The sequence below is a fragment of the Corvus moneduloides genome, chromosome 7, assembly GCF_009650955.1.
Source record: "Corvus moneduloides isolate bCorMon1 chromosome 7, bCorMon1.pri, whole genome shotgun sequence".
Classification (NCBI taxonomy): domain Eukaryota; kingdom Metazoa; phylum Chordata; class Aves; order Passeriformes; family Corvidae; genus Corvus; species Corvus moneduloides.
The window spans coordinates 4,839,822-4,867,788 of record NC_045482.1 but is presented as its reverse complement, the minus strand read 5'-3'; the positions used below and the strand labels follow the sequence as shown (position 1 = coordinate 4,867,788).

General features: G+C 36.5%; 1 protein-coding gene across 5 annotated transcripts in view; it reads right to left on the bottom strand.

Annotated features, from left to right (window-relative positions):
• Window positions 1-2,455: 2,455 nt before the first annotated feature.
• NCKAP1 (NCK associated protein 1) overlaps window positions 2,456-27,967 on the bottom strand; it is a 61,707-nt gene continuing 36,195 nt past the window's right edge. For 4 of the 5 annotated variants that reach the window (XM_032113729.1, XM_032113730.1, XM_032113731.1 and 1 more), the window contains 12 exons: window positions 26,889-27,020; window positions 24,299-24,517; window positions 23,821-23,951; window positions 23,316-23,413; window positions 18,911-19,004; window positions 18,202-18,284; window positions 17,664-17,744; window positions 12,692-12,785; window positions 11,017-11,133; window positions 7,201-7,310; window positions 4,274-4,363; window positions 2,456-3,683 (listed from right to left, as the gene is read on the bottom strand). In XM_032113729.1, the coding sequence (XP_031969620.1) occupies window positions 3,567-3,683; window positions 4,274-4,363; window positions 7,201-7,310; window positions 11,017-11,133; window positions 12,692-12,785; window positions 17,664-17,744; window positions 18,202-18,284; window positions 18,911-19,004; window positions 23,316-23,413; window positions 23,821-23,951; window positions 24,299-24,517; window positions 26,889-27,020 (1,366 nt within the window). In that variant the 3' untranslated portion in view covers window positions 2,456-3,566. The remainder of the gene's footprint in view (window positions 3,684-4,273; window positions 4,364-7,200; window positions 7,311-11,016; window positions 11,134-12,691; window positions 12,786-17,663; window positions 17,745-18,201; window positions 18,285-18,910; window positions 19,005-23,315; window positions 23,414-23,820; window positions 23,952-24,298; window positions 24,518-26,888; window positions 27,021-27,967) is intronic. The other variant, XM_032113733.1, reaches the window with a different exon arrangement.

Below are 27,967 nucleotides of genomic sequence, written 5' to 3'. Positions count from 1 at the left end.
TAATTTTAAAATTGTACTTACAGAAGAATACAGGTACAAATCCAGTATTTTTGAAAATTGGTTATTTGACAACACTGAAAACCATTCTTGTCCATGAAACCAAATCATTTATGTGTGTAGCTTCCACTTCAATTACCTTGCTCTGGACAGCCAGCTGTGTCCATGTTTCAGGGCTAACCACAAGGACTGAAATGGAAGCAATTCCCTGCATTCTTCCAGTCCTTAATTTATCAGCCCCATTTAGTAGTGAATACAACTGCAATAAATTACTTCCGCTGAATCCAAAATGCACTATGGTTTTAAAGGATGCTTGAATTTGGATGTGAGACCAATTTGAAGTCTATGTCTAAAAAATCTCTTTCACTGATTGAACAGGATGACTTGCTACACATAAACCCCTAGCTGTGAGTTTCATTCAGCTTGAAGGAGTCATTCACAAAAAAAAAAAAAAAAATTACAGCATTAGTTCAGACATACCCGAACTTTAAGTATTTATAAGTTACTAGTACGTAACTGAGGGTTCACTTTTAGTATGAGTCACAATGCTGAATCCCAGGACAAGGGAAGCTTTTGGAAAAAATACAGTTTAGAGGCCAAGCATATTTACTTATGGTCCGAAATTCTTGAATCTGGAATGAATAAGCTCTGAAGTCAGTGAAAGCCCATGACGACCTGCTGAAGAAGACTTGTATCTTTCCTCAAATCACTGGCCTCGTTCCAACATTTGCTGGGGAGAATGCCTTTCTCCAGTGCAACAAAAGTGGCACAGTCCAAGTGTTACCAATTCCTTTTCCTATATAGAAAACAAATTGCTACAGCAAAAAAAGGTTTAGGAGTAGCCCTTGCTTTCAATGGTAATCTTTTGTCCTGGCACACAGGTCTTTTAAACTATAAAAATAGTTCTCTGGGCAGCAACGGGATGGACATTCTTCTTCTGCACTGTTTCTCAGATGAGGCAAAACCCTCTCCTGTGAACTAGACATTTGATCCAAACTGGCTCCATATGGGGCCAGCTCAGCCCAGCCATCTGCGCTTCGTGCTCCAGGAATTACAAACACATCTGGAAATGCACAAAAGGCCACCTGAGATGTCTTGATATACAGTAGCCAGAGCCGAACTTACTAAGTTGTGACAAAGTGTTGCAGGCTCCAGAGGAAAAATTCTTTCTCTATGTTCCTTCCCAACAAACTTGGTTCACCAGGCTTTTGATAGTTTGTGTAGTGCATGGACACAGGTTGCCTCGAGGACTAGGCCTGATGTGCTCTGCCTTCCATGAGCAGGCTGAACCCTAAATAGTTCTGTGGTAGCTCAGCTGAAACCAGGAACAACAGAAATGCAGCAAGACAAAGCAAAGAAACCCTTCTAGCCTTGCCCAAACCCAATCAACACATGGATGATGAGTCCACATGATTCTTCTCCAACTTTCCCCTTCTGTGGTTTGTTCTGAGCTTGCCCAAGTTCTTGCAGGAAGTAGTTAAAAAGCAGTAGTGTAGTTAAAAAGGTATCACCTCAGGGATTTGTGTGCCAGACACCACATGTAAGGGCTCCCACAGAAACTACCAAGTCTAAAAGGTTCATGTCTAAATCTAATCCAACTGTGTCAGAACCAGCTTCTTGCAGAGATACTGCACTCATTACCTATTTGTCAGTGATTACCTATTTTCTAGGTTTGGTTCACTAACACCACAGACAGTGGAAATCTAGGATCTGAGACAAATGGACACATACAATTGTTTTGTATTTAAAAAGATTAAAGACACAAAATAGGTTATTTCTTAAACTGGAGTTTTTCAAGAATCCATCCTGAAAATAGGCATTGTTTTCCCACAAAAGGCTACATCATAATCAAAATTTTAACTGAAATCAGAACATTTGAATGTATTAGATAATAAATATTACAGAGTAGAACTCTTATGTCTTGCATTCAACCTAATTACTTTATGAACAAACTTCTTCAGTATGGTACTAACTTATCAATTTAAAAACACTCCCACAGTTATAACATAAATTGCACAATTAGGAAAAATATAGATGTACTGTCTTACTTCCTTAGGACAATTTTATTCCAATACTTTTTTCCTCTGGACAGAGGAAGCTATTGTAACTGAGCACACAACAGCTCTTTCATAATAGAAAAAGTTACCAGCATGCACAGAAGTTGCACCAAGAACAGGGGCTCTATACAATGTCCAGAGCCTGTTGAGGAACACACAGCTTTTATACATCGGGGATTACAGGGCACAACCATCTGGTCAGCTTTCAGGCTAAATGAGCCCATGCTATCCTGCAAGGCCAATTTGCATGACTGATAAAAGAAGGACTATCATACATCTTTCTCCGTCATGCCTGATGTTATGGTTTTAGCAACATTCGCCTGTTCTAGGATTATTTCAAGTTTCATACTTTAACAATACACTTATTTCTATGGGTACAACTGGGATCACTACATGCTATATAAATGCTTTTCTTGCTTTATTATGAAAAAATAAGATTTAAAGGATAATGGCACTAAACTGACACTTTTAACATTGCTTTTAATTCCTTCTTCCAACTTTTTACAAGATTCACTATTGCAAAAGCCAAAAGTTGAAGGATTAAAAGAAGTCTTCACATAAAAGCTCTAAGGATTGATATTTAATGAACTGTGAGATTTAAATCAATGCACAACAGCACAGTTAAACCTTAAAATACTAGGATAACATTTATATTAAAAATAATTCACCTACAGATAATACAGTCTAGTGTTTATTGTATGTTATGGGAGGTACACTTGAATTTCAAAAATTTAAAACATATAAAAAGTGGTTAAGGGCTAACATTTTATCAACATGTGATAAATGTGTAAGAATGTTTATTATACAGCAGGGTACAATGGTAGTGTTAATGCCAACAGGGCACCACAGAAGTTAGTTTAAAAAAATTTCCACTATGCTTTATACAAACACCACCACTTGCAGTTGTTTAAGAGTATTGGGAGAGGATTGCTGTCTGTAGGATAAGCAGTCCTACAACATTTTTAATGTTAGATAGTGTCATAGTATGTAGATCAGTGAACGCTTCAAAATAAAACTAGAAATGCTGCAATTACTTCACAGAAATGCACATCCAATATTTGTTTTCAATAAGAATAGGTACAAGTTTATAACTCTCCCTATATGAAATAATTTACACACAGATGAAAACTACTCTATCCAAAATAATCACTACATACATTTTTCTTCTGGGAAATAAACAAGCAATTTTTGCTTTGCATGATCAATATCAAAAAACATATAGCAGAAGTAGTATTTTTAAAACACAACTGATGCTCTGAAGTTAAAAAAAAAAAGAAAGGAACGAGAAAAAAATTTTTCAATGAATGATGAATGTGCAACCTAAAATCAACCAAGCTTATATTGTAGTACAACCATATTAAGAAACCACTGTTTAGGAATACAACTTTATGGAAAAAGTTTATAATTCACAAAACTGTTTGTCAGGCCATAAAGTAAAATAGCTCCACAGTTTACGGATTAAACTGAGGCCACACAGATGCGTGCTATGTCTTATCTCCAGTAAGCAGATACTTAGGCAGAAGATGTAACACTTTGTTTGTAGACAGCATGGTATGCATTTCTCAGCAAGACGTAAGGAAAACAAGACTCCAAGAGATCCATTGTCAGGAATGGAGACTCCTGCACAATCTGAAAAATACCAGAAACACAAGGTTTTGCAGAGCATCTTCTACTGCATGCTACTGATAATCTATTTCACGTAGATCCTTCCGGCCTGCATCACACCACCACTCACATATTTCACAGCAAAAATAAATTGCACCAAGTTTATAGTAGTATTTCTCCCCTACATTTAAACACACTGCTTCTCAAAGCAAGTATTTCGCTTTCCTATATAAATAGTCATCTTCCAAAAGATACTGAATACTGAGAGGAAATCCTCTGAGCAGAGAGGATTTTCTCCTACACACTCCGAACACTGCTTCTTAAATGTGACATTTCGTTTCAATATTGTATGTACCAAGTGAACAATGAAAATTATCTGAAAGCGTGATACAATGTTCTAAGCAATAAAAAGATGATGGCAAAAATGTGTGCATGCTGGGGGAATGAAAAAAAATACTGACATTAGAATGCCAGGAAGAACAAAATAAAAAATTATTTCCACTGGTCTGTGAGCTACAACACTCAAGGTGAGACCCAAAAATCCTTGGCTGAACGATGCAGTGTGGAGCCTATTCCTTAAGTCAGTAGCACAAATAAAACACACAAATGCTCACCATGTCTAGTAGTAGGTAAACAGATTCTCGGTTTCTTGTAGTAGTTTTGTCTGTCTCCTGGCCAATCTTCAGTAGACTAGACGATGCAAGCTACATAAAATGAGCATTTCAAAGGAATAAATAAAGCATTGATGAGCTGCTGCTATTTTGTTACACAAAGCCAATGGACTCTGTATTGTACTAATAATGACAAAGGAAAGCAAGTAATCCTGAGCACACGAACCACTGGGCTTTAGTCTCAATGTGCCATATCGGCTTATTCCTAGTAGTGTTTAATAAATGACATATGCTATTTTAATATAAAAAATGAATTAATTTATTGCAGAGAACTTTTTGTTGTAATCATTGGTTGACAATTTATAAAGTCTCCTGAAATCAGTGACAGAACTCCCAGGGGATCAAGATCTCACTTCTCTGTCCTTCCCAATATACATTTCAACTTACTGCATTTTTGTAAGGTTTAAAGTGATTGAAATTTTTATCATTTGAAATTTTACCCATTTTGTAACAGAAGAAGTTTTACTTCCTAAGCTATGTTTTTAATTGAAGAAATGTCATCCGAACTGCAAATTAAAAATATTTTATCAATATACCTTCCGTACACACTCACTTCATGGTTACCAAACCGTGCCTGGATAAAAAATATTCATAGTAGCTGTAGTTACAGCTGGCATCTGTATGATAGACGGTTGTGTAAACCAGTGGTGTGATTAAATATGGAGTAGAGACTAGACAAGGTAAAGTCTTGTTAGTCTCTAAAAAGGGAGGAAATTATGCCTATTGATTTTTGTCTGGTTTTCTTCTATGTATTCTCTGTATTTTTATACATACATTTGGAGCTCTTTAGCCCATTGTATTAGTGCCTAGTTTTCCCAGTACTTTTCCATGCCTTTTCCCTAGGCAGAAAGCCAACACATATTCCAGAGCTCCAAGCCCCAGGGGGTACAAGGCCCCTGTGCTATCATGATTCTTCCTGGCTACCAAGGTTGAGAACAACTCTTTGAGATACATTTTTATAAACAAAGTACAGCTAGTACCAAGGGGGGGGGGGCTCTGGAGAAGGGGCCTGACGGGGGGGGAAGGTGGGGAGGGGAATTGCATCATCACTTGTCCTCTTAATTGGTGCTTTTTGTCAATCATGCTAATTTGCTAAACTTATAATAACTGTATTCACCCCATGTGGGTGGGCTTTTGTGGACATTCTTCCATAACTGTCCCTGGGGCTCCAATAAAGATCCACTTTTATATTACCTCCCATACTAATATTATCTCGAGTATGTTGTTTCATTTCTAGGTTGAAAAAGGCATCACCATAAGCAACCCTAGAAACTTCTAAGATGCACTTAGGTATTTACAAGCTCAGGATCACAGAATACAGTAAAATGCTTAATTTGTAGATGTCTTGATACACCGTGTTTTCATGCCTAACAGAAATTTGAAAAAAAAACCCCTTCCAACTTTCAGATGTACAATCATCATTTAGGCCCTCACATCAAGCAAGGGCAACATGCCTAAACCATGTTTACCAGAAAAGGATTTTAAATTAAAATACTAACTTCAAAAATCTAACTCAACACTCCTCTTGAAAAAACTGTCATGAATCAATTTTTAATATGAAATCAATATGCATACTTCAAAAGATACATAGTACACACTCATCAGCATTAAAGAACCTCCTAAGTTCCTTTCATATTTAATTAGCTTGGACAGGAAAGCGGATCATCTTCAGCAGCAATTTTTTTCTCAAGAGAAATGTTTTTCTTTCAGACTAACAGTAAGTGTTAAAATAGAAAGATTAACAAAATATCTGAACCATCAAGTCATAGTCTGTGCAGTAAAAGCAGTGGTTGGAAAGCAGTCTGTAACACTGAAAGAATGCAAACCTCATACCAAAAGTGTTTTTATCATATGAAACTATACTGGTTTCCTTCACTTGTCAAATGTATGCAACTTGATACAACCATTTCTCTTTCATGTTTTACAGCCAACAGTTGCATTAGACAAGGTCAATGGCCATAGGGTTTTTTCTGTTTTACAAAATGCAATGAATATCCACAAGTGAAAGATTCTTTTACGGAAAAAAAAAAAAATAAGAAAAATTGTTTATGTGAACTTCTAGTCACACAAAGTTACCTAAAATAAAGAGGGAGGGGCTTTTTCTCCACACATTTTAATGCCAAACAGAAAAATCAAAATTCACTCAAAATCAACAGTAATTTTTAAAAATTAAAGTGATGCTGCTGTTTTAGCCTTTAGTTTCCTTCAAGTACTGGCTAATTAAGAGCCATTTAAAAAATTTTATTTCTACGCAAGCAGCACACCAAAATGTACTTAAAACACATCATCATGACCTAAAGACTTCTGATTTTTTTTCTAAGCATCACTAAAGATTACAAGTAGCTTTCATCATCAATCTCCTCTGAGGCATAAAAAATTTCATCTTCCCAACTAGCCCTGTAACATGCTGCTACCTGGCTGTTTAAGAAGGGCAGGCATGTCAAAAGGTACAACACAAAAGCCACTCTGAAGTTTATTTTACTTTTTCAAAGAAAGTAACTAGCTAAAGTATCCACCACATCATGGGAAAAAGTCAGCTAGACAGAATTTTGATTTTATATGCACTGCAATTTTTTTTATTCCAGTCACAGGCCACACAACATGAGAAATGGTATGTGCTAAAATACTAGAGATTATACTGAAAAAAGTTATGACACTTGCACCGATTTACTCCTCTAACTTTCCAACCTCCCACAAAAGTGTCTATAAAGAACTACTGCAAAGTTTAATCTATGTCTGGACTTGTATATAGAAGCATATAGAAAATACGCTTCTCTCTTGTGCATCAAAAGCACATTTCTATGAAATCAATTGCATTGCATCCCGAATCAACACTACATCTTAAAAAGTAGCAATAAAGTTATACATACAGCCAAAAATTCTTTAAGACGGTCTTCAATGCTTCCCTTGTGGATGGTAAATAAAGCCGCAGCAATCTGATTGATAGCTTTTGCCAAGCAATGAATGTTGTTGCAATGCCCTAAACAAAAACATACTCAAATCACCTCAGCACCATGTTGGAAAAGACAGTATTCTTTGGAAAATATCACCAAAGATTAAAGACACTTGTGACAATGAAAGAACAACTTTTAGCATCTTACACAATGGGAGTAAGGTACTCTTCCACACTGAACTTGCTATCAGGAAAGCCACCAGAAGTACAGATGTCCCTTCCAAATCCTAATGATCACAACAACCTGAGAAAGATACTTTTAGAAATAATGGATATATTGGATAATGGGATATATATAGTCTACAAAACTTCAGAGTGTTAACACTTGACTAGGCCAAAAAGACTAGATTTTCACAAGTCAATTGACCATTTCTTTCCCTCTGTCTAAATGAACATCTCATGCTTACACAGTAATCCTCAAAGAGATCTAGAGCTGCTCAAGAACAAAGGTGTTCCATTTCTGATTTTCATATGTAACATCTTGCCCAAAATTCACCCAGGCTTCAGAGCCCTAGAAGGTGGTTAAATGACACCAGTTTTCAAAGGGAGAACTGCTCCTCAGTAAGCCTGATATTTCTTCCAGGCAAACTAAGTTAAATATACCACTTTACAACAAAATTAATATACATTTGGGCAAGTATCTTGGGCAAGTGTGAGCACATGAAAAGGTCTTTGAAGGAGTTAACAAGTACTCAAGTATGCAAACACGCTGATTCTTAACTTATTTTTTGACCATTGTTGAGAACTGAGCTCATCTTTTCATTCAGCCATTTATCATAACTCCAAGTTCATGCTTGAATAGTGAGGTCAGCTGGACCCCACCACTCCACATGAGAAAAATCCATTTTTTCTCCATGCATATCCCTGTTGTTACTTAAAATTAATTTTAGCTGTCATTTTTTTCCCAGTTTACTCAGTATCATACCTCTCTGCAGCTCTTCACTCCTCTAATACCCTCAACAACTTCGCATGATATATAAATTTTCTCACCTCACTCTTCAGGCCCCCCATCCAGGTGGTCTGTGAATATGCTGACTAGTAGGTCCTAGTGAAGATCCCTGTGGATCTCCATCAGCAGGGCCCCCAGATTTGATACTCCAACTTTGTCTCCTATTTTTACATGAATATCAGTCAAGAAAATCTGTTCTGCTTAATTCTGATTCAAATTTGAATTTGTCTCTGAAGAGGCTCGTTTTATTCAAGTGACTTCATTTTTATGTCTCAGGCTGTAGAAAAAGCATCAACAAGGGAATTCAGCAAAGGAACTGCTGTCTTCCAACCGCTTTCAAGTATTTAGAAAAGAACTATGGCTCTTGCAGACTTGCAGGTTCTATTCTATCCTCTAGTTGACAAATTAGACCTCTAGCCTGGTATTTGACTAGCAGTTCAGATTCTGTACTGGAAACAAAAGTAAAGGTCTGTTAGACTTTGATCTGGAACTAGTGTAAGAAACAGACTTGATCTTGAAGTAGGCAGAGGGAATGCAGACATTACTACAGCTGTCCAAGCACTGTCTGTATTTGGGAGATGTCTTGCCAGACTAGAAAGCTGAAACTCCTTAAAATCTGTGACTTGTTGATGGATTAATTCAGGATTTGTCTAGGGAATTTACTTCATAAAGCAGAATTTATTAAGTTCACATTCTGGAAATACCATTTATATTAAGTGTTTCAAGCCAGATGTTCTACAATAAGGGCAGAACACAAGAAAAAGTAGTATTATGCAAGGAAGGCAGGAATGACAAGGTCTATTCTGTTTGTTCAGTTATTTTTGAGGAGCAAACATATTTTATGTATACCTTTTGCTAGATTTTCTCTCAATAAAAGAGCCCACTCAGTAAAGAATTATGTAATACATAGGCCATGTCTCACCGAACCAGTAGCAATTCCCAATATGGGCTTATTTGAGCTCAAGATGTAACTTCTCTCCAGTCACAGTTTCATGTCATCTATTAACCGTACTTTAAGGACTCACTTTGAAACAAGGCTTTGCCTGACTTCATCAGAAGAGTTATTTAATGTAAATGAAACGACATAAACTGGAACATTTAAGCTACGTGATATAAAACAGGCAGAAAATAATTATCTGTTGTTTCAGCCTGCTAAAAACAATGACTAAGAGGGTCTCAGGAAGAGACGAAGTTTGAGGAAGGCAAACCCACCTGAGCTCTAACCTGCTGGAGAACCTCTAGCTAGCCTGACATATTCTTAGCAATTAATCTGAAGAGGGGTAAATGTGAAAATATGATCACCAGTAAAACTTTCAGTACTGCCCCCCTGGCAAGCCATACAGATTTTGAGACTCTACAGATGGTAAGATCCTTTGAAGGAGAAAATGGTAGCAGGAAGTGCTTCCAGAGGATTTCTTCTACAAAAATGTAACTAGGTAATTTTTAAGAGATGTGATCTTACATACACATAAACAAGTTCATTTGGACTGAGTAAAGACAGTCAACCTGATTGTCGTCAAACAAGGAAGTTTCTACCCGTGCCCCTCACCAATCACATTAGATATTCCCTGCTCTTGCCTATATTCCAAGATTTTTATTCAAGCATCATGACTTGGAAAAAGCTTGCAAAGAGCAATAGAAATACTACGAGAGCACAAATAACAGGAAACAACTCTGTAAGTTACAGATGGTTATCCCCATTCATGAGAAAAAGCTTTTACCTTGAAAATTCTTAACTTTTCAAATCAATATTCAAGTTCTACTCATACATCAGATTTATATAACATTTTTCACAACTGGAGAAGTCTACACTATCTGTTTTAAAATGAAACTAGAGTAAACAGATCCCTAATCATTCAAAACTGAAGAAAAGACTGATTAATCCCATGTAAAACAACAGTCCTGGGTCTCTAAAAAACGTGATTTGCATACTACATTGAGTGATACATAAAGCTTTCAAAATTTTTGGTATTTTCCTGGTACTTAAAATTTTCAAAAGCCAGTTTACACTTAATTTGTGTGTTACAATTTTGAGCAGGTTAAAAATAATGCAACTTTAAAAACTAGTTAGAGAAAACATGCATCCCACTGAATGGAAGCAGTATAAACATGGTCTTTTATGTGAGTCATGTTATACATTACAAAGGAAATAGCTTCAACAGCCAAAAGGTGACTTTTGTATGTATTGGAACAGCACTGTCTTTTTTCAACTTAAAAAGAGAAAAAAAACTTCTGTGGATTACCTGCAAAGAATTTTATTGAGGCAAAGATTATTTTTTTAAAATAAGGAAGTTGAACTATTGTGTAGGAAAGAATTCTGTTCACCACTTACACCTTCCGGATTCTGTTTTCAAAACTCTATGCTTGCCAATATGAACAACATATTAAATAAAGACACCTTGTATGACTGGCCCAAGGCCAATGTAAAGATTACTAAAATATTAATACTTACGAGAATATATTATATTAGATAATAAGTGTCACACTAATTAATGCAGAACGTGTGCTCCAACACTTACGTTAGGACAAGACTGCCCCCTGCAGTGTCTGAACTTTTCTGAAAATTGCAAGTACCAAACTAATTTTTCATAGAAAGTTCTCTCAGATAAGAGTTAAGTAAACGCTTTTTACAGTACTTTCAGAAGAACTTGCCTGAATTAAGGCTAATTTTTAAATCTGCTCACTATAAAATGTAATTAAATATTAAAGGTGAATGTATTCAAGACACTACAAGAACTATTGTGAAGACAGCATTCCCAGCAAATACTGAGGTGACTACAATACCTTCGATGGCGGGGCTATACTGAGACATCACATTACTAGCCAAAGTTGGCAAGGAGACAGCCACGAAGACCATTAGAAGGCAAGCAATTTTATATTCTTCTTCTGGACTAATGTTTTCTAAAAACAAAAATAATAAAGTTCTTTAATTACAGAAGTAATCTTGAAATATTTCCTTTCAGTTGCAGGTAGATTAGAATGTAAAATGTTTGACCAAATTGAAATATAAAGCAAAATCCAACAAAGTCAGTGTCTTTATTGTGAAAGGAGGAATATTAATTTCAGTCTTGCCTAAAGACACAGAGTAGGGCTGCAAAATGTCCAGTCTGTTATCTAGGAGAATAAAAAGGAGCCGCTGCCATGTTATTACTTCTAATGATTTAGTTACTAAGTCTTTAATATGATGAGCAGACTAGTAAACCTTTCATGCTGGTATATAAATCCAGTTATTGCTCTAAGGTAAGAAGAGCTTCTCTTGCACTCTCCCTTTGGCAAGTGAGCAGAAGGTGATGGTGTACTCATGTCAATTCACAGTAAAACCTTGTGCCTACAAAAATAGCAGCATCATCACACATTAGCCTAAGATTAGTTGACAAAAAAGGCAACAGTTGGTGACATACAGAATTTCTCTCTATGAAAACTGAATAAAAGCAAAATATTTCAAAATCCAAAGCTAACAATCAAAATACAAGATCATAAACCATTATGAGAATATACAGAAATTCTGTCTTGTTTACCTAGCTTAAACATTTCATAGTACCACAATGAAAATAATCTATTTAAAATGCCATTTCAGATATCAGATACCTTACAAAGATATACTTCTGTATACTATACATATAATGTAGACAGAACAAATGCACTTTGGGTTGCTTTTTTTTAAGTGCACAAAGAAATTGTGCTTGGGACTTAAATTCAAATATTGAAATGCCCCTCTGTATTTTCCCCTCTCAAAATAACTACTATTGAAGCAAGAAAAAACAACTTAGGTAGCATTTAAAATATTCATGGTCTCATTCTAACATTAACTATCCATGACACACAGAGGGGGAAAAAAGTAATGGAATGCTCAGTAAGGAAGATAGGAAAAAAAGCTGAAGACCATCAAAAAACACTTAGGAGTCATTCATGTCTTTGAACATGCCAGAGTAAACAAAACTGAAAAGCTTAGACAGCAGTGCCTTAAAGCAATGGAGAGGAAGCATGATATATGCTAATTCTCTAACGTTTATTTTACTATGTTTTCCCTTGTAAACTTCAAGTTAACAATTGTAGGACACACTGGTAACAAAATATTGTGAAATTCATGAGCTGCATTTAGCTCTCAATGCTTACTTAGGTGACAGATTCATCACACATCTGTGCAACAGAACGGATCAAGTTGTTCACAAGACACTCGTATTGTCACTGTTCTTAAATTACAGCAGTGGTCACCATTAAATTCCTTCAACATCTACCTGTTACCGTTTTCTAGGTCAGCATGTCCGTTCATACATATTTGAAAAGATTCTCAAGCTAACACCAATAAACAGCAGGCACAAGTAATTCATCCTCTTGTGCCATTTATGAAGTTTATTGAAGGAATACAAAGGAGTCAAGATACACAAGTTTCCTCCCAGCACTTTAAACACTTCTATTCTTTTTTTAACATTTATATTTTGAAACTGGAATGTCTTACCTGATTTTTGGGAAGACAGTGCTACGACCAAGGCAGGATCAATCTCACAAGGCAGTCCAGCAGCTGATGATAGTTCATATACATTCATTGCCACCTGAGGACCAGAAGAAAGACAACACTGAATACTTCCATGTAAAGATGATGAAGCACAGTTTTTGGGGTCATGTTTAAAATGAGTTTGAGGCACTAAGGAATTTCAGAGATTTGGCAAACATTAGACAGAGACTGCAGGTTTTGTTTGCTTCTAACCTCCAATGAACAGCTGCGTCTGTACTTCGGGCTCCAGATGGTAATTTTGTTGTGTCAAGTCAAACAAAACTCATATACTTTCCTACATTACCTCCAAAGCAACACCCTGACTTCCAATTAGCTGTTTCTACATCTTTCTTTAATGTTCAAAAGAAACTAACGTATTTTCTCTACCACATCTAAAGTATCAGCTAACATCTACAAATACAGCATTTTTAACCAAGAGCCAAAAGTCACAATCTGGTGAAAGAGAGTAATGCAGAAATCTTACAAGATGCAAATGTTACACAGATTCAGAGTTCATTGACTCCAGGCCCCAAAAATTACAGTTTAAGTGGCCACAGCACTTTGAGGAACTAAGAACATCTTAAAATGTATTCCATTTCCCAGCCCATCCCAGGATGTCTGTTTTGTTACCATTAACAAGCATTCAACACTGTTGTTTTCTCTTTCCATTTACTATTTCAACAAAGTTTCTGAAACCACAGTTCAGACGACTCTCTGCAAAAGCAGGTCTACACCAAATACAAATGAATACAGGAAACACTAGTGATGTCTTACTGACATTAGTATTCGAGAAGCATTACACTTTTCCCATAAATTTTCATGTACAGTTGAGCAGTTCCATGTAGTGAATACTGTGCAGACTATCCTTGTGTGCTCCAGCCCGGCTACCTGAGGGCAAGCTTTGGTATGAAAAGCATACAATGCTGTTTGTACAGTCCTACATGAAAAGAATTACAGGGCATGCTTTACAGCCAACAGGCTCAAAAGAATCATAGAATCCCAGAATGGTTTGCGTTAGAAGGAACCTTAAAGCCCATCCCATTCCACCCCCTGCCATGGGCAGGGACACCTTCCACTATCCCACGTTGCTCCAAGCCCCATCCAACCTGGCCTTGAACACTTCAGGGATGAGGCAGCAACAGCTTCTCTGTGCAGCCTTTGCCGGGGCCTCACCACCCTCACAGTCACGATTTTTTTCCTAATATCTAATCTTAAACTACTCTCTGTCATCTTAAAGCCATTCCCCCTTGTCCTGTCAGTACATGTACAGTGGAACAAATGTAAGCCTGTTTCTAAAAGCCTGTATAGACAGCTCAAGAATTTAATATTAAAAATATCCAAATAAAAGGAGAACAAAATCCCATTTTGACTGTCACCCCAAATCATAACTTTTGGGAATAGTAAAATAAAAGTAACATTTCATAACAAGTATTCATTTCATCAACAGCTTTAAGACTATTTATACTTTGCTTGGTAAATTCAGTACATAAGAAATTACTGTTATTATGTCCTAAAATATGCCCAATTGGGCAACTGTTCCAATCCACTGTACTAAACCTTATAAAGATCTTGATGTGCTTTTCAAAAAAAAAAAAAAAAAAAAAGTTGCCTTATTGTCCCAAAAGAAGACACTGTTACCTACAGTTGCTCAGCTGGGCCAAGAGAAAGCTCACACAACGAGCTGCTAATTGTCCACAGGGCTTAATTGTTAGCAGGCTCTAAGAACAGTTCTGGCCCTTCCAACAAGATGTTTCCAAGACAAAGCTCTGGCAGAGAGTTGTGGGGGAGCACATGTCAAGAGTTTCCAGTACTCTCAACAGGCACTATGGACAAGATTACCCAGGTCTGGCTCGTCCATGCACAGTCCTCCAACATTATCCAGACAAGCTGTGAACTCTCCAACAAGTCTACATGGCATCACGTCACACCATAAGACACGACATCTATGGTTGGTATCATGTGTACACCAGCATGGTGGAGTACACCCACAGCAGTTAGAATTTATCTCAGACACTTATAACTAAAAAAACCACACACCAATGCACAAAATAGGTATATTTAAGAATCACAGCAGAACTACAGCAGAGACAGAGAAGGCCAACAGCCAAATATTATGTGAAGCAGAAGGCAACTAGGTAATGCCATGTGGCAAGAGCCAGACAGCAGCCCTCAGCAGGGTTTTATTTTGCAGTAGATAGCATTTCTTCTTCCATGCAATTATTCCAGTGACTGTAAATTACTCTGCTGACTTCCAGAAAAGAAGCAGCAGTTACCACACTTTCTCGCATCTGCTGCTACGAATGAATTCAGTAATGTCTTTGGAGGTCCACTAAACTGTTTCAATCAAATGATCTGTTACCATCAGCTTAAAAATGTTAAGGGTAAAATACTGTCTTCAATGATTACTGTTGCAGCCTTTATCCCATCCTACTTTTTAGCACTTCCTTGATACCAGTAGGTGAAAGATGCTTTCTGAAAAGATCAAGCAAAGTAAGCACTGAACTTCCCATCTCATCTCTTCTGGATGCTGATTCCTCAAGTTCAATAATGTATTGAACATGATGCTCTGGAGATCAATCATTTTCTCCACAACTACATTAGGAATTTTAGAAAGGCTTTTCTTGAGAGGTACAAAGGCAACTTGCATCATTTTGATATAATTTTTATCATGAGCTTGTACACTTGAAGTTAATTTTCCATAGCATTTCCACAGAATTCCTCTGTTGTGGTATGAATTTCAGTATTTTCTGGGACATCTAATGTGCTGAGGCCTGAGTAGCAGGCCTCGGCCAGAGCTGACTTACAAAATAAATCCTGGGCACTGTGTGAACACCATCAGTATTATTTAGCTAAAAATAGATGACAAAGATGCACACGCTAGCTCTGTATAACCTTGTCTAGTTATCTGCAAGAAATGTATCATTTTAAGAAACTTTCCCAACTGACATGAATAGAGGCTTGTTTGTAGGGTATTTTAGGGGAAAACCCTCCCAGCTGAGGCTTGGGCTCTGGCCAAACCGTGGCCCCTGCTGGCTGGGACGTGTGCCATCAGATCCAGGAGTTTTTGTGCTAAAAATATCATCAAGTCACTTTGACTTGCTGATTTGGGCCTATAAAAGCTGCACTAACTTTTGGGGCGAATTTGGAGACCTCACCTACGGATGGAGGCACCGCATAGGATTTTCCCAGCTGCTGGGAAGAGTTCACCAGGTCCTCGCTGCGAAACAGGGCTCCTCAGCTCCTCAGCTCCACAGACTGTGGACTCTGGGTGATGGTAAAGTATTTAGGCAATTGGTGATGTATCTTTCTCAATCACTATCCTTTCTCTCGTATTGCAATAATTAGGTACATTACCTTGCTTATTTTTGCTTGTTGCTAAAGCCGAGTGCATAGTTTTATTGAATGTATCATTTTACTTCTGTGTTGCCTTTATATTCATAGTAAAATAAGACCATTCTTTCCATTGGTGTCTGTGTTCTTTAAATTGCCCCATCAATTGGCAGAACAACATCAGACATTCACGACTGGTTTATCAGCATTGTAAGTTTCAAAGAGCATGTGATTATATTTTGGAATGAAATAGTATACATGTAAAATTTCAATAATTTTAACTGAAAATGATCCAGAATATAACTACTGAACTGCGTTTTCTGAAATCATGAAGCCCACAATGATAGACTCTGAACTTTTAAAAGGAGGAGGATGTTTCTTATTTGATGAATTTTCATACACACAGAACTTAGTTACTTTCCTCAAGAGCTAACAGCAAAATGTGAACTTCAAGTTCAGGGACAACAACAACATATTCTGGCCCTTAAAAACCATACTTAGCTCAAGAGCAGATTTCTAGAAGTTGTTTCTGGAAAAGTTAAAGAGATGTATGTGGATACAAAAATGCTGCTAGCAAGGATTTTCTTGCTATTTTCTAAGCCCATAAGAGACTTTTCGCTCTCACAGAAGAGATAGCAGCGTTATGTAAACAACCAAATACCTGCAGCCTTGAAAAGTCTTGTTTATAGTACAGTAGAAAAATATTTTGACAATGGATGTTTTAGGATTTTAGCCAATCACCCCAAGGGGTGGCTGATCCTTTGTCCAATTAGATTATGAAGAAAAAAGTCTATAAAAGAGTTTGTAAAATAATTAAATAAATCAATCTTGCTGCACAATTCCTGTCTGCTGGATCTTCTCCTCCCTACGGCTGAGGGACATGGTAATATACCTTAGGGTTCTATTTTTTTTTAATAGATGTACATTGTATATCCCACTGCACATTCTCTACAAATCAAACTGCTGCAATACCATTAAGCAGCTGAAATCCTTCACAGACTCCAAGTTGCAATAAGAAATTAAAACCCTGCTAGACGTCAGCTACTGTGCATATGTGTTCAGAAGCCATGTGATGTGCCAACAAGGGTTTTTGGATGGAAACATACTGTCATTCAGAACCTTACTTAAGCTGCTAACTTTTTTTTCTCAAGCATTTCATACAGTGGGTTCACAAAAATTTTCAATTTAAGGTCAAAATCAGACTTGTCGCTATTACATGCACAGAGCTCCAACCACATACAGAGAGTCCTTGAAATATTTAGTTTTACCAGTTGTACTGCTCACAGCATGAAGCAGCTCAGCATTCTTCTGCTTGTCATGTTTTAACACTTGATAAATCTTGTTCTTAAGTCTATGAAAGTTCTTAAATGTGATCACAGGCATATAGAGATTTGTGCTTATCCTAGCAGTTGGTTGAGATTTTTTTTCCCAGAACATTAGGAGGCTGCAGATCCACAATTACTAAGCTCTTAAGGGGGGGGGAAAAAAAAAAAAAAAAGGCGTTCTTTTTGTCTGGATGTTCAACACTAAGCATGAAAGCCTTGCTGCTTACATATTTTTGGTAAACTCCAAAACGACACTTATCACCCCTTCAGTCAAACATTACCTTCATGTCAGTCTCTCTTGGAATGTGATCTTTGAAGTCCTCAATGGAACTTACAAGGAAAGGAATGTGGTAGGATAAGACCTAAGAGACACAAACACATACAAAATGAGAAAAATTACTTCCCATGTTAATCATCAGTTAGACACTACCATTACTTTACTGGGCTTATTTTTTATTTAAATGGGTTTTTATTTTACGCATTTGTATTGCTTTGTAGATTTAAGACATCAAAACCTAGTAAATGTTTTCAATAAAGAAGTGAAATAAAAGCCTTTAAAATGAGTAAACACAGAAAACATGATCTAAACAAAATTTGATGTTTTAATATAACAGTTCCCTGAATAGTACTCAAAAAATAGATTCCCTCACCCCAAGTTGCAATCTGAAGTTCAGTTACAACTGAGTATTGCCATTTCACCCACATGTTGTCAACCTTTTAAGAGGTAGCATTCCTGAACAGTGACGCTTTAAATATTCTATCATTCCATTTAGTTAAATACAATGAAAATGATTCAGAACATATTCAGTTCTTTCTTACATCTCTAAGAGCTTCCTGTGCCAATGACCGAAAAGACAAGATAACACCAATAATTGTCATTCTCTTCAAAACACTGTCAACAGCTGAAAAGAGAACAATGAACAAAGTGCCGATGTTTATTGTCAATGTGATTGTTGAAGCTCAATTCTTCAAATAAGAGAAACAAAGTATTTAACAAAATATTGAAAACAGCAAGGTACTGAAACAATGGCATTCCTTAGAAGAGCCAAAATAACCAGTGCTAAAGCAGGTTTTTATAGCTGAATCCACAATGGGATTTTCAGTAGAAGACTATCACAGTTACCACTTCCTGGAATGAAACCTAGTATACAGTACTGGATGCTAGCGCTGGTTCTGTGTTTTCCTGAGTCCAAAAATGTCTCTTTATTGTAATTATTTTTTGTTTCACATTCTACAGCTATGTACTAGGCTTCCAGATTACTGCTGCTACAGCTACGTATTATCATCCCTGAAATGATGCTTAAGACTCACCACTAATATACTGCCTGTGCACTACATAACACTGAAATCTCACTTTGTACATGAGAAGACCGGAAAAGTTTAAAATGATCCATCAGTTTACATGAGCTCACATACATTTTGCTGCTTATGGATACTCAATACAGAGAAATTAATTTTTCTCATTTTCTTTACAAAGGCAGATATAAAAAATAACTGTATCTTTAGTAGGATCTTGTTAGTTACTCACATGATAATCTTTTAAAGAGTGCTGCCATCTGGTCTGGCTTGTCAAAGCTGGTCCTCATTTGTGTTAGAACTTCAACATTCTCCACCACAAGTTTCTATAAAGAAGCAAGGATTCATGTCAGCTATAGATTTCAGCATGTTAACTGGATAAATGCCTGATTTAGGACATTTCAACTTGGCAGAAAAGCAACCAACCCTATGGAATACAGATGTTCTTAATGTGTTCTTAATGGGACGACTATCAATATTATCATCAGTCACTACTATACACAAAAGTTCTGAATCAAAAAGCAGAGGATTAGATACCTCTTAGAACACGATTTTTGTACTGAGCAATGTGTACCACATCTTAAAGCAAAGGAATGTAACTCAGTAAAATCAGACAATAGGTCCCTGTGCCACTCAGCTGTTTAGAAGAAAAGTATACATATTGCAATAAAAATGTAAATTCACAAAGTAATCAATTCTTTTGGATTGCTGCTTTCACTAATTATGCTGAAATTTAATGCTGGTAAAATTGAAAAATGGAATCAAGAGTGGAAGTCAGATTAAGCCCTGATGCAGTTTACTTGAAATTTTCTTCCACTATAATATAAATAAAAGCAAAGACATACCTTCAAGTCCCAACACCATAGCCTGAAACAGTTAAACTCAAGTGCAGTAGTTTTCATGTCAGTTTGGGCAAAGGAAAGAAAATGTGTCTGTTTCTAATTTTTAACAGCTCTCATACATGCAACTTGTACCATTAGAGTAAATGTAACAACTTTCCCAAAATCAGTCTCCAAATATGTATCAGTTTAAATTTAAATTACAGAGATTGCATAATCACATCTCTAAAATGTCAGATCCAAATTTCCTGTGAGCTGAGGAACTTCAGCTGTGCTAAGCTGTATTTTTAAACTCTCTTCAAGCAAAAAATAGGTAGTTTATTCTTATAAAAATATTTTTGCAGTCTGAGTGCTAAGTATCCTATTTCAGAAAGGGAGAAGTGATTCTCTCTTAGATAGAGGACAATCAACAGCTAAGAAAATGTAGATCTCTTAATGTTCTTCTAACACTGAAGAAAGTATTTCCTTCTATTTAAAGAAAACTTCAATTAATATTTTATATTAATAAATATAAATATACTAAATGATATCAAGGTAAAAAAGAACTGAAGGATGGAGGGAGAAACCAAGATATTTTGGATTGAGGCTGGTCTTCCAAAGTGATTATCAATAGTTTTATTTTTCAAGTAGGTACATTCCAATCCATCTTAATTACCAGAGGCAGCAGCAGGAAAAATTAATATTCATCAAACATGTAGGCTACTCTAAGCTTGGAACATGATTATATATATATATATATCATAAAACCTAAGAGACATACCTGCAGGAACCTACTGCTAAGGATCCACGAAGATCTAACCTTTGACAGTTTTGCTAGCTGCTTTAATAGTTTTATTTTACTTCACTTCAACCCACACTGAGAACAGGGCGAAACATAGCATCTGGCAAGCAGGCAGATTAATTTTAAGAGTAAATATTCCTGTGACCACAGGAGGAGAAAAAACCAATACAATCTATAATGCTGCTATGAAATCAATGGTGGTCTGTGTTTACTCCCACTTTGTAGTAAGTAGCCTGTGCAAAACAGATCTGTCCAACAACTACACTGTATCATGATCGTACTATTCCCATAAGATCAAGTCTATCCATAATCCACCTACTGTCCTTACTTTCTCATTTTTAGTGAAAAGCAAGGAAAGAAGTATAGAAAATGCAGCAAACTAACCAAGAATCTTTAAGGTCACTTCTCTCCTGATACCTAAGCTTTTTATATATTTTTCATACATTTGTAGTTTTGTAGATTGCTAATGCATGGTTGTAGATCCAGTACTTTTCCTACCCTTTTCCCCTAGATTTTAGAACAAATAAGCTAACATTGTAATACATTCCTGAAAGTACTGTTTAGTCTTATTGTCAGGAAGAGGGCCTACAAGAACAACATTTTGTTTTCCAACCAGAATCTGAGAAGTCATAACAAGAAGTGGGGCAAAGAAGCCCTTGGATCAACTCCAAGGGGCTGACCCAGAGGTGGGTTACTAGGGCAACCAAATCTCCTACCGGATGTACCTGTTAGATATCCTAATTAATTAACCTTATAAAATTGTAGAAATCCGGTGGTGAGTGTGCCCATCACCACTGGGACACCTGTAAGCTTCCAATAAAGGTCTGCTCTTCACTTTACTATTCTAACACTCTTGCAAGGGTTTTTTCTCTTTTGATTATAGGCAACACTTCCAACCCAAACTGTTCAACGACTATGAGTAGAGTGCACATATGCATGCACATGATGTACTTCTATGCTGAAAAGCCAAAGCAAGACTGGTTTGCACTGAAATGGACCATTTTAAACTAACTGATGTATCAGAACTTGGCATTTTACTTTAAATCCCTCAAAGCTCTCCAGAATGCAAGTCTGAAGGCAATAGCCCATGCATATTGTTACTCAGTCAAGTTTTCAACTTTCCAAAGGATAACCAGCATATCAATTTAAGATTTAAAAGGAGTAGGCTGGAATACAGTTCAAATAGTGACTTAAATGAGGCAATCTTCCCCTTCTTGCCCCAGTCTTAAACTTCAGATACAAAACTGACACCTGGTCCCACTTTGCAGGAAGCAAAGTAAGCATGTTGAACCCTACTTGTAATAAATTCCCTGTGCTCTCCTTTTGCTGCTTTCTTCTCCCAAACACAGATGCTTCTCAGTGCTCTCTTGCTAAGCCAACTATCTCAGCCAAAGAGATGAACATTTTATTACTTTGTTTTTTCCTCCCAATATGTAGTCAGGCACATGTGGATCTACATTATGCTCTGCTTACCCTCAGAAGTATCAGAAAACAATGGATTTCAGACACGATTTAAGGTTGCTTTAAAAAAATACATCTACAGTATAAACTGTGCTGATTTTGAGGAAATATGATGACCCATCAGTAAGTGCACAAACAGTACAGCAACAAACACTTGCTGAAGGCCTTTGTGCTTAACTTGAAACATGACAGATGCCATTTTGTGCATAGCAAGGAGTTACAGAATTTAACTTTAAAACCACACCATTCTCACCTGGAAAGCCTTATGCTCTAACTCAAGAATTGGAATAGGCATAAGGAATCAATTACCCTGGCAGGCTGGGCACTCAGGTCAGGATTGCTGCATGCTCTTAAGCCAGCTTGGAAAGCATAAGCAACCCCTCTTCTAAAGCTGTGAGAGTGAATAAAAGGCTTCAAACCTTTTTATCATACATCTCAGCCTTTCAGCAGCACTGCAATTCAAGTGTTTACAAAGAAAACAAGATCCTTGAAAGTGTAACACAGGATATATTAAAACCACACACTTCTAAAGGTCTGGTATGCTGACAATAAATTGTTATTGAATAAAAAAAGGAACTTCCTTAGATCTCTTAGGTATTCATGTACTTTTTCATGCATGCATGAATAGTTACAAAATACAGCATGCATGAATAGTTACAAAAAATTCCTTAGTTTAATCAGTGGTTAAATAAACTGAAAATTACGAGATGTTACAACAACTTGGAATTAAATTTGGAAATGACACTAAAAGAACAAGTCATATGAAAAAAAAAATCTAGGTCAATTAGTGATATTTTAATAGTATGACTACTTGGAGAAAGTAGTATATATTATTACATTTATTAAAACCTCTTTCCAGAAAGAGTTGCACAGGTACCAAGTGGTTCCCCTGACACTGTTTGCTGTTTTGAATATACATGAAACTAATTTCTTTGACATGTCCCCATTTCCAAATTTTTTCATTGCATCAACTTTATTATTTGTCTGTGTTGCTGTAGATGTGAGGTTTATTTATCAGAACACAGACTTTTATAATAAATTGTTACTGCTGACCCAGAGGGAAAGACATATGTAAAAATGAGGAAAACTAACAAAGAAAAAAGGACCTGAAGCCTTTCATCCATGTAAACTAAACAATAGATGCATACACACATCATTAAGAAATAAGTCCTTACAGAGTACTAAGATAGATTTGAGATTTTCCTGCAACATTTGGAGAGTCAACAGTCTTGGGTAAGGGCTTCACGAACACCTGGAAATCTTGAGAAACATTTCTCTTCCCACTGATGATAAAGAGACTTGACTTCTAACTTACGGTATCTAACACAGAAATGAACAGTCTGCATAAAGTCCTGAACATTCAGCTGTCGAAGAATGTGGGATACACACATACTGGCTGTGCAAACTTATTACAAAAGAACAGTAAAATTCTCAACTTCATAGGTTTGATGCAGTTATTTTAAAAAGATGGCATGCAGAAACATAGGTATTAAATATGCTAAAGGAAGCTTAACCAGAAAACTACTGCCTTCCCACCCACCAGTTTCCAAGGTTACCTTAAGCTCAGCAACCTGCGAAGAGATGTGCCACATCAGACTTTCACTTAAGAACTTCATGCCATATGGTCCCAGAAGTTCAGAAAGGGCTCTCATTTCTGAGAAATAAAAGAAACTGTTATACTTCAAACATTCCGTCTTCATTTATTTGCAGCCCATCATTCTCTAGCGTGGTGTTTTAAGTGCAAAAATATTTTATCCCTAAGTGTAACTTTAAAGACAAGAATTTGTATGGTAGTAGAATTCAAGCAGTAGTCACCAACACATAATATACCCATTTCTTTAGCTTAAATGCAACGCTACTTTGACCAAAAATAGGAAAAGTGAGGCAAGAGGCAGCATGAATAAAAAGTACTTAAAATACTACTGAAGGCTAACAAATGTTAACTCTAAGACTTAGCTGTTATTTCAGTAACATTTGCTCTGAGAGTTACTGTTATTCCAGTAACTCAAGCAATACAATAACTGTCCTTCACAAATATTGAGTAGAAATATCAAAGTTTACCTGATATGTCAGAGTATTCCTCAGCATTAAATGTCAATTCATTTTCTGTAGGCAAATTCACAAATGCCTTCATGGCTGGGAAATAGGCTATGTGACCATTGCTGACTTGCCGTAGCAAAGTTTCCAAATACCTTATCAGAAAGGGGAAAAGTTTTAGATGAAAAGGCACATGTTCATGGATACTCTATATAGATGAAGTATAGTGTGACAAGGGACAGCAAGGCTCATAGACTGAAGCTTTATTTTCATAGTTCAACTGATGCCTGCATTTTACTCTGTATCTTGTCCCTATAAAAAGTGTCAGAAGTTTGCCAACAGGCAAACTTTAAACTGCTTTTAACAGGTATAGAGAGAAGTAAACATGTGATGTTGGAAACTTAGCAAATAACTCCACTTCTCCAATTCCAGATTTTTCATTAAACAGCAGTAACAAAAAATCTCTAAAAAATTTGTAACAAGCATTCATATAATTACTTACCAATTTGTGTACAGACTGGTAATGGTTGGCTCACCATGACTATCTAAATGCTGGGTTTGCTGAAGCAGAACATTGTTGAACACTCGTGTAATGTCGATCTGTACATAGTTTTCTATTGACTGGAGGACTGTCATATAGGCTCTTACACTGGTCAACAGCTCTGAAGGCTTTGCAATCTCCTGTGTTGCTTGACTGTACATAGTCATTCCAACAATTGACCTTTTAGAAACAAAAGGATTAGAAACAAATAAATTCATTTCTTAGTAAAAATTCAACAAAGAAGGAACTCTAAAGATGATTTCATATCCACGGAAATTCATAGAATCATAGAATGGCCTGGGTTGGCTTAAAGACCAGCTAGTTCTACACCTACCCCCCCCCGCCATGGGCAGGGACACCTTCCACTAGACCAGGTTGCTCAAGAACCCCATCCAACCTGGCCTGAAATACTTTCAAGCATGGAAAATATTCATTTTACTTGAATACTTCTCAAATCTGCAACTACAAAACTCTAATCAATACACATACTACATTGTCACTTTTAAAAACTCTTTTAGGTTCCAAAGACAGCTGTATCAGTGGTTCCAGCAAAAATTTCATGAGACTAAGAGTACTCACCAAGTACTTTTCAAAGAAAGCTTTTTTCCCCCTATCTGTCTCTCTCTCTCTCTCTCTCTCTCTATCTATCTATATATATATGAGTGATTCACACTGTGCAAGGCTTATGTAACAAATATTTTGGAAAATAAATTAACGTTGACATCTTTTAAAATGAAGAACTTCTGGGAAACGCAAGAGCAATCATGTATTGAAGTATTCAAAGCATATTAACTCAAAAAATTATTTCACCAAAGCTGCTGTTATAATTTTAGTTTGAAATATCTTTAAAAAAACCAAACAGCTATAGTGTAGTATGAATTGAAAAATATATCCAATTTATACATTAAGTAAATAAATAGAAATCCTATTAATGAAAAATACATCTCCCTTTAGCTAACACAGTGGTTTCTATCTTTAATCAAGGAGTCAAGAAATTGCAGGACATACTTTAATTTGTTCAAATTCTCACTATAAATAAAACCAGGCTTCTAATAACAGATGCTCATAGGCTAGCTTTCAAGCTTGAACAGAACTGCATGAAGGACTGTATATTCTATTTTAACATACACGGACATGGACCTTACTCAGTATGTCACTGGAACCAGATCCTCAAACAAACTTTATCAGGGGATCCTTAAAAGCGAAGTCTTCTTAGTAAATAAATACTTGTTGTAGTGTTTACTTTAAGCTTATAATGGTCTCAGACTTTAAGAGCTAAGCTTTTAAGTAGTATGTACTTTTCAAAAGCAGAACAGGAATAAAAAAAAAGAAATCGTTAGATCACGACCTTCATCGTGAGTTAGTCTGGAGGAGAACACCACATTATTTAAAGTAACTTGTTGCTTGGACATATGTAAGTAAGTATTTTCTACAGTTTGCTTCTGAGGCAGTCTCTTAAAATAAATTCAAAATTGATACAATAACAAGATTAAACGGTATAATAATAAGCTCCAGTCCAATCACACGTGACACATAGCAGTTCGAAACAGTAAACAAATCCTAATAGTGAAACACGAACACTGTCTTTAAAGGAACACTGCAAACCTCTGAAAGAAATGCCACTTGAAGGTCTGAAAAATAATTAGAAATTGAATATCTATTCTGCTCAGCTAACAAGTTTCATTTCTTTCATGAAGCAAGAAGGAGGAAAGCAGTCTCAAAATAATGTGTCTGTTGCTTCAACCCCAGTTTACAAGCTGACCTCCCCCAAATTAAAATAATAAGCCAACAGTGGTCTAAGTTCATAAACCTGAAGAGCTGACTTCTTAAAATGTCATGAAGTTATCTTCACTTTTATGCCACCATATCTTATTGATGGAATGCTCCAGTGACCTAATATTATGTCTTGATGATTAAACTGATTAAGCCTTATACCCTGCTTGAAATATATAACTAGTAATTTTTGGTATAAAATAGTAGGATAGATGGCTCATTTAATATGAAGTCCTCTCCAGAAGTTGCCATTTGCCTATTTCTGTAAAAAAATTATGAGAAGATCAAGGTAAGAACAGACAGCAATATCAAGCATCAACACTTTTTATTAAAAAAAAAAAAAAAAAGTAATTGCACATATTCTCAGTTGGCTTTGTCAGGTCTTGCCTTCTGATTTTTAGACTTCCTTTCAGCAAGGCACTGGACTCAAACACTTGAAAACAACCCAGCACTGTGCAAAAGAATGGTGGGAATACATGTCTTCATAAATACCTAAAACCAGCCATCACCAGCTCCTACAAAATACACAGGACTGGGAATGCAGGATCTGGCTGTTAAATAGATTATATGGATTTCAATATATTTTGTTTTAAAACAGGAACTGACTATTGTGTATGTCTGCATATGTACCTTAATCATTGAGCTGGAATTCTAGTCATGGTTTTCACAATCCACCTTTAAAACCTAGTTTAATGTAGTAAGTACACAGTATTTCCAACATAAACTAGCAAAGGCTTATCTTGTGTATCAATGCTTCTAACTCTACAATATTTCTTACTTGGTAAAGCGGATTTCCAGGTGAGATGTCAAATATTCTCTTGGGGTAAACGTATGTTCCCAAACCACCATGTTTGGTACATAATTGATAGAGAAGCAGAGCTCAGAAAGTGCAGTATGCAGTTTGTCCAGGCTTTAGAATAGACAAGAAATTAAGAAAAATATTTAATATAACGTAAGTGTATATTATAATGGAAGGCACATGCTGAATGGATAATGCCTCAAAAGGAGGTACAGGTCTAACCCTTCATTATCATGCTCTGCTTTGAGGCATTTTTCTAGCATATTTAAAAAACAGTATTTTGGCCAAGAACACATCCTACAATTACATACTGATCTGCATTGCATACAGTGATATGAGATTTATTTTTTTAAGAGATATATATATATACACACACATATATGTTCCCCCCCCCCCCAAAAGACTAGACTGTTAAAGTGACTTTTCCCTAACTGAACTAAACAATACAAATAATGTTTCCTAGTAGGCAGTAATAAAAACCTAAAAATATTGGGGGAACGAATCTTAAACTAAGTTCTTTTCCATCAACCTCTCTAATCTTTACATTTCTCTGCTGTTTGGTTGTTCCAGCTGTAGCAAAACCACTTGCCCCCCTTCAGTAGTGTGTGAATTTAGGCATCCCCAATCACAACACTTCCCTTTTTTTAGCTTACTTCCTCTTCATACTTTTATCACACTACCATCCTGATCTCTGATCTCTCCTTACACCTATCTTATAGCCATTCCTACCCTATAATCTCTTACACCCCAAACTGTATTTATTGACCTTTCCTCTTACCTCTTCCAGGTTTGCTTTTGGTTTTGCTACTGATTTGGTGGTGCTCTCAGTTTTTCTACAGCCACTAACAAGGAAACCTTCCCCACTTGGCACTGGTGCCACAACTCCATGTCAGCCATCAGCCTTACAGCAGCAAGAACTTCCTGCCCAGCCTGTACTTAAGAGTGCTAAAGGTAGAATCGAAGATGCCGCCTACTCCTTGGACTCACATGCCCACAATTAATATGACTATTCAGGAAGCCTAGCTCCAGCACAGGGATTCTTTCTGCTCAGGAAACAG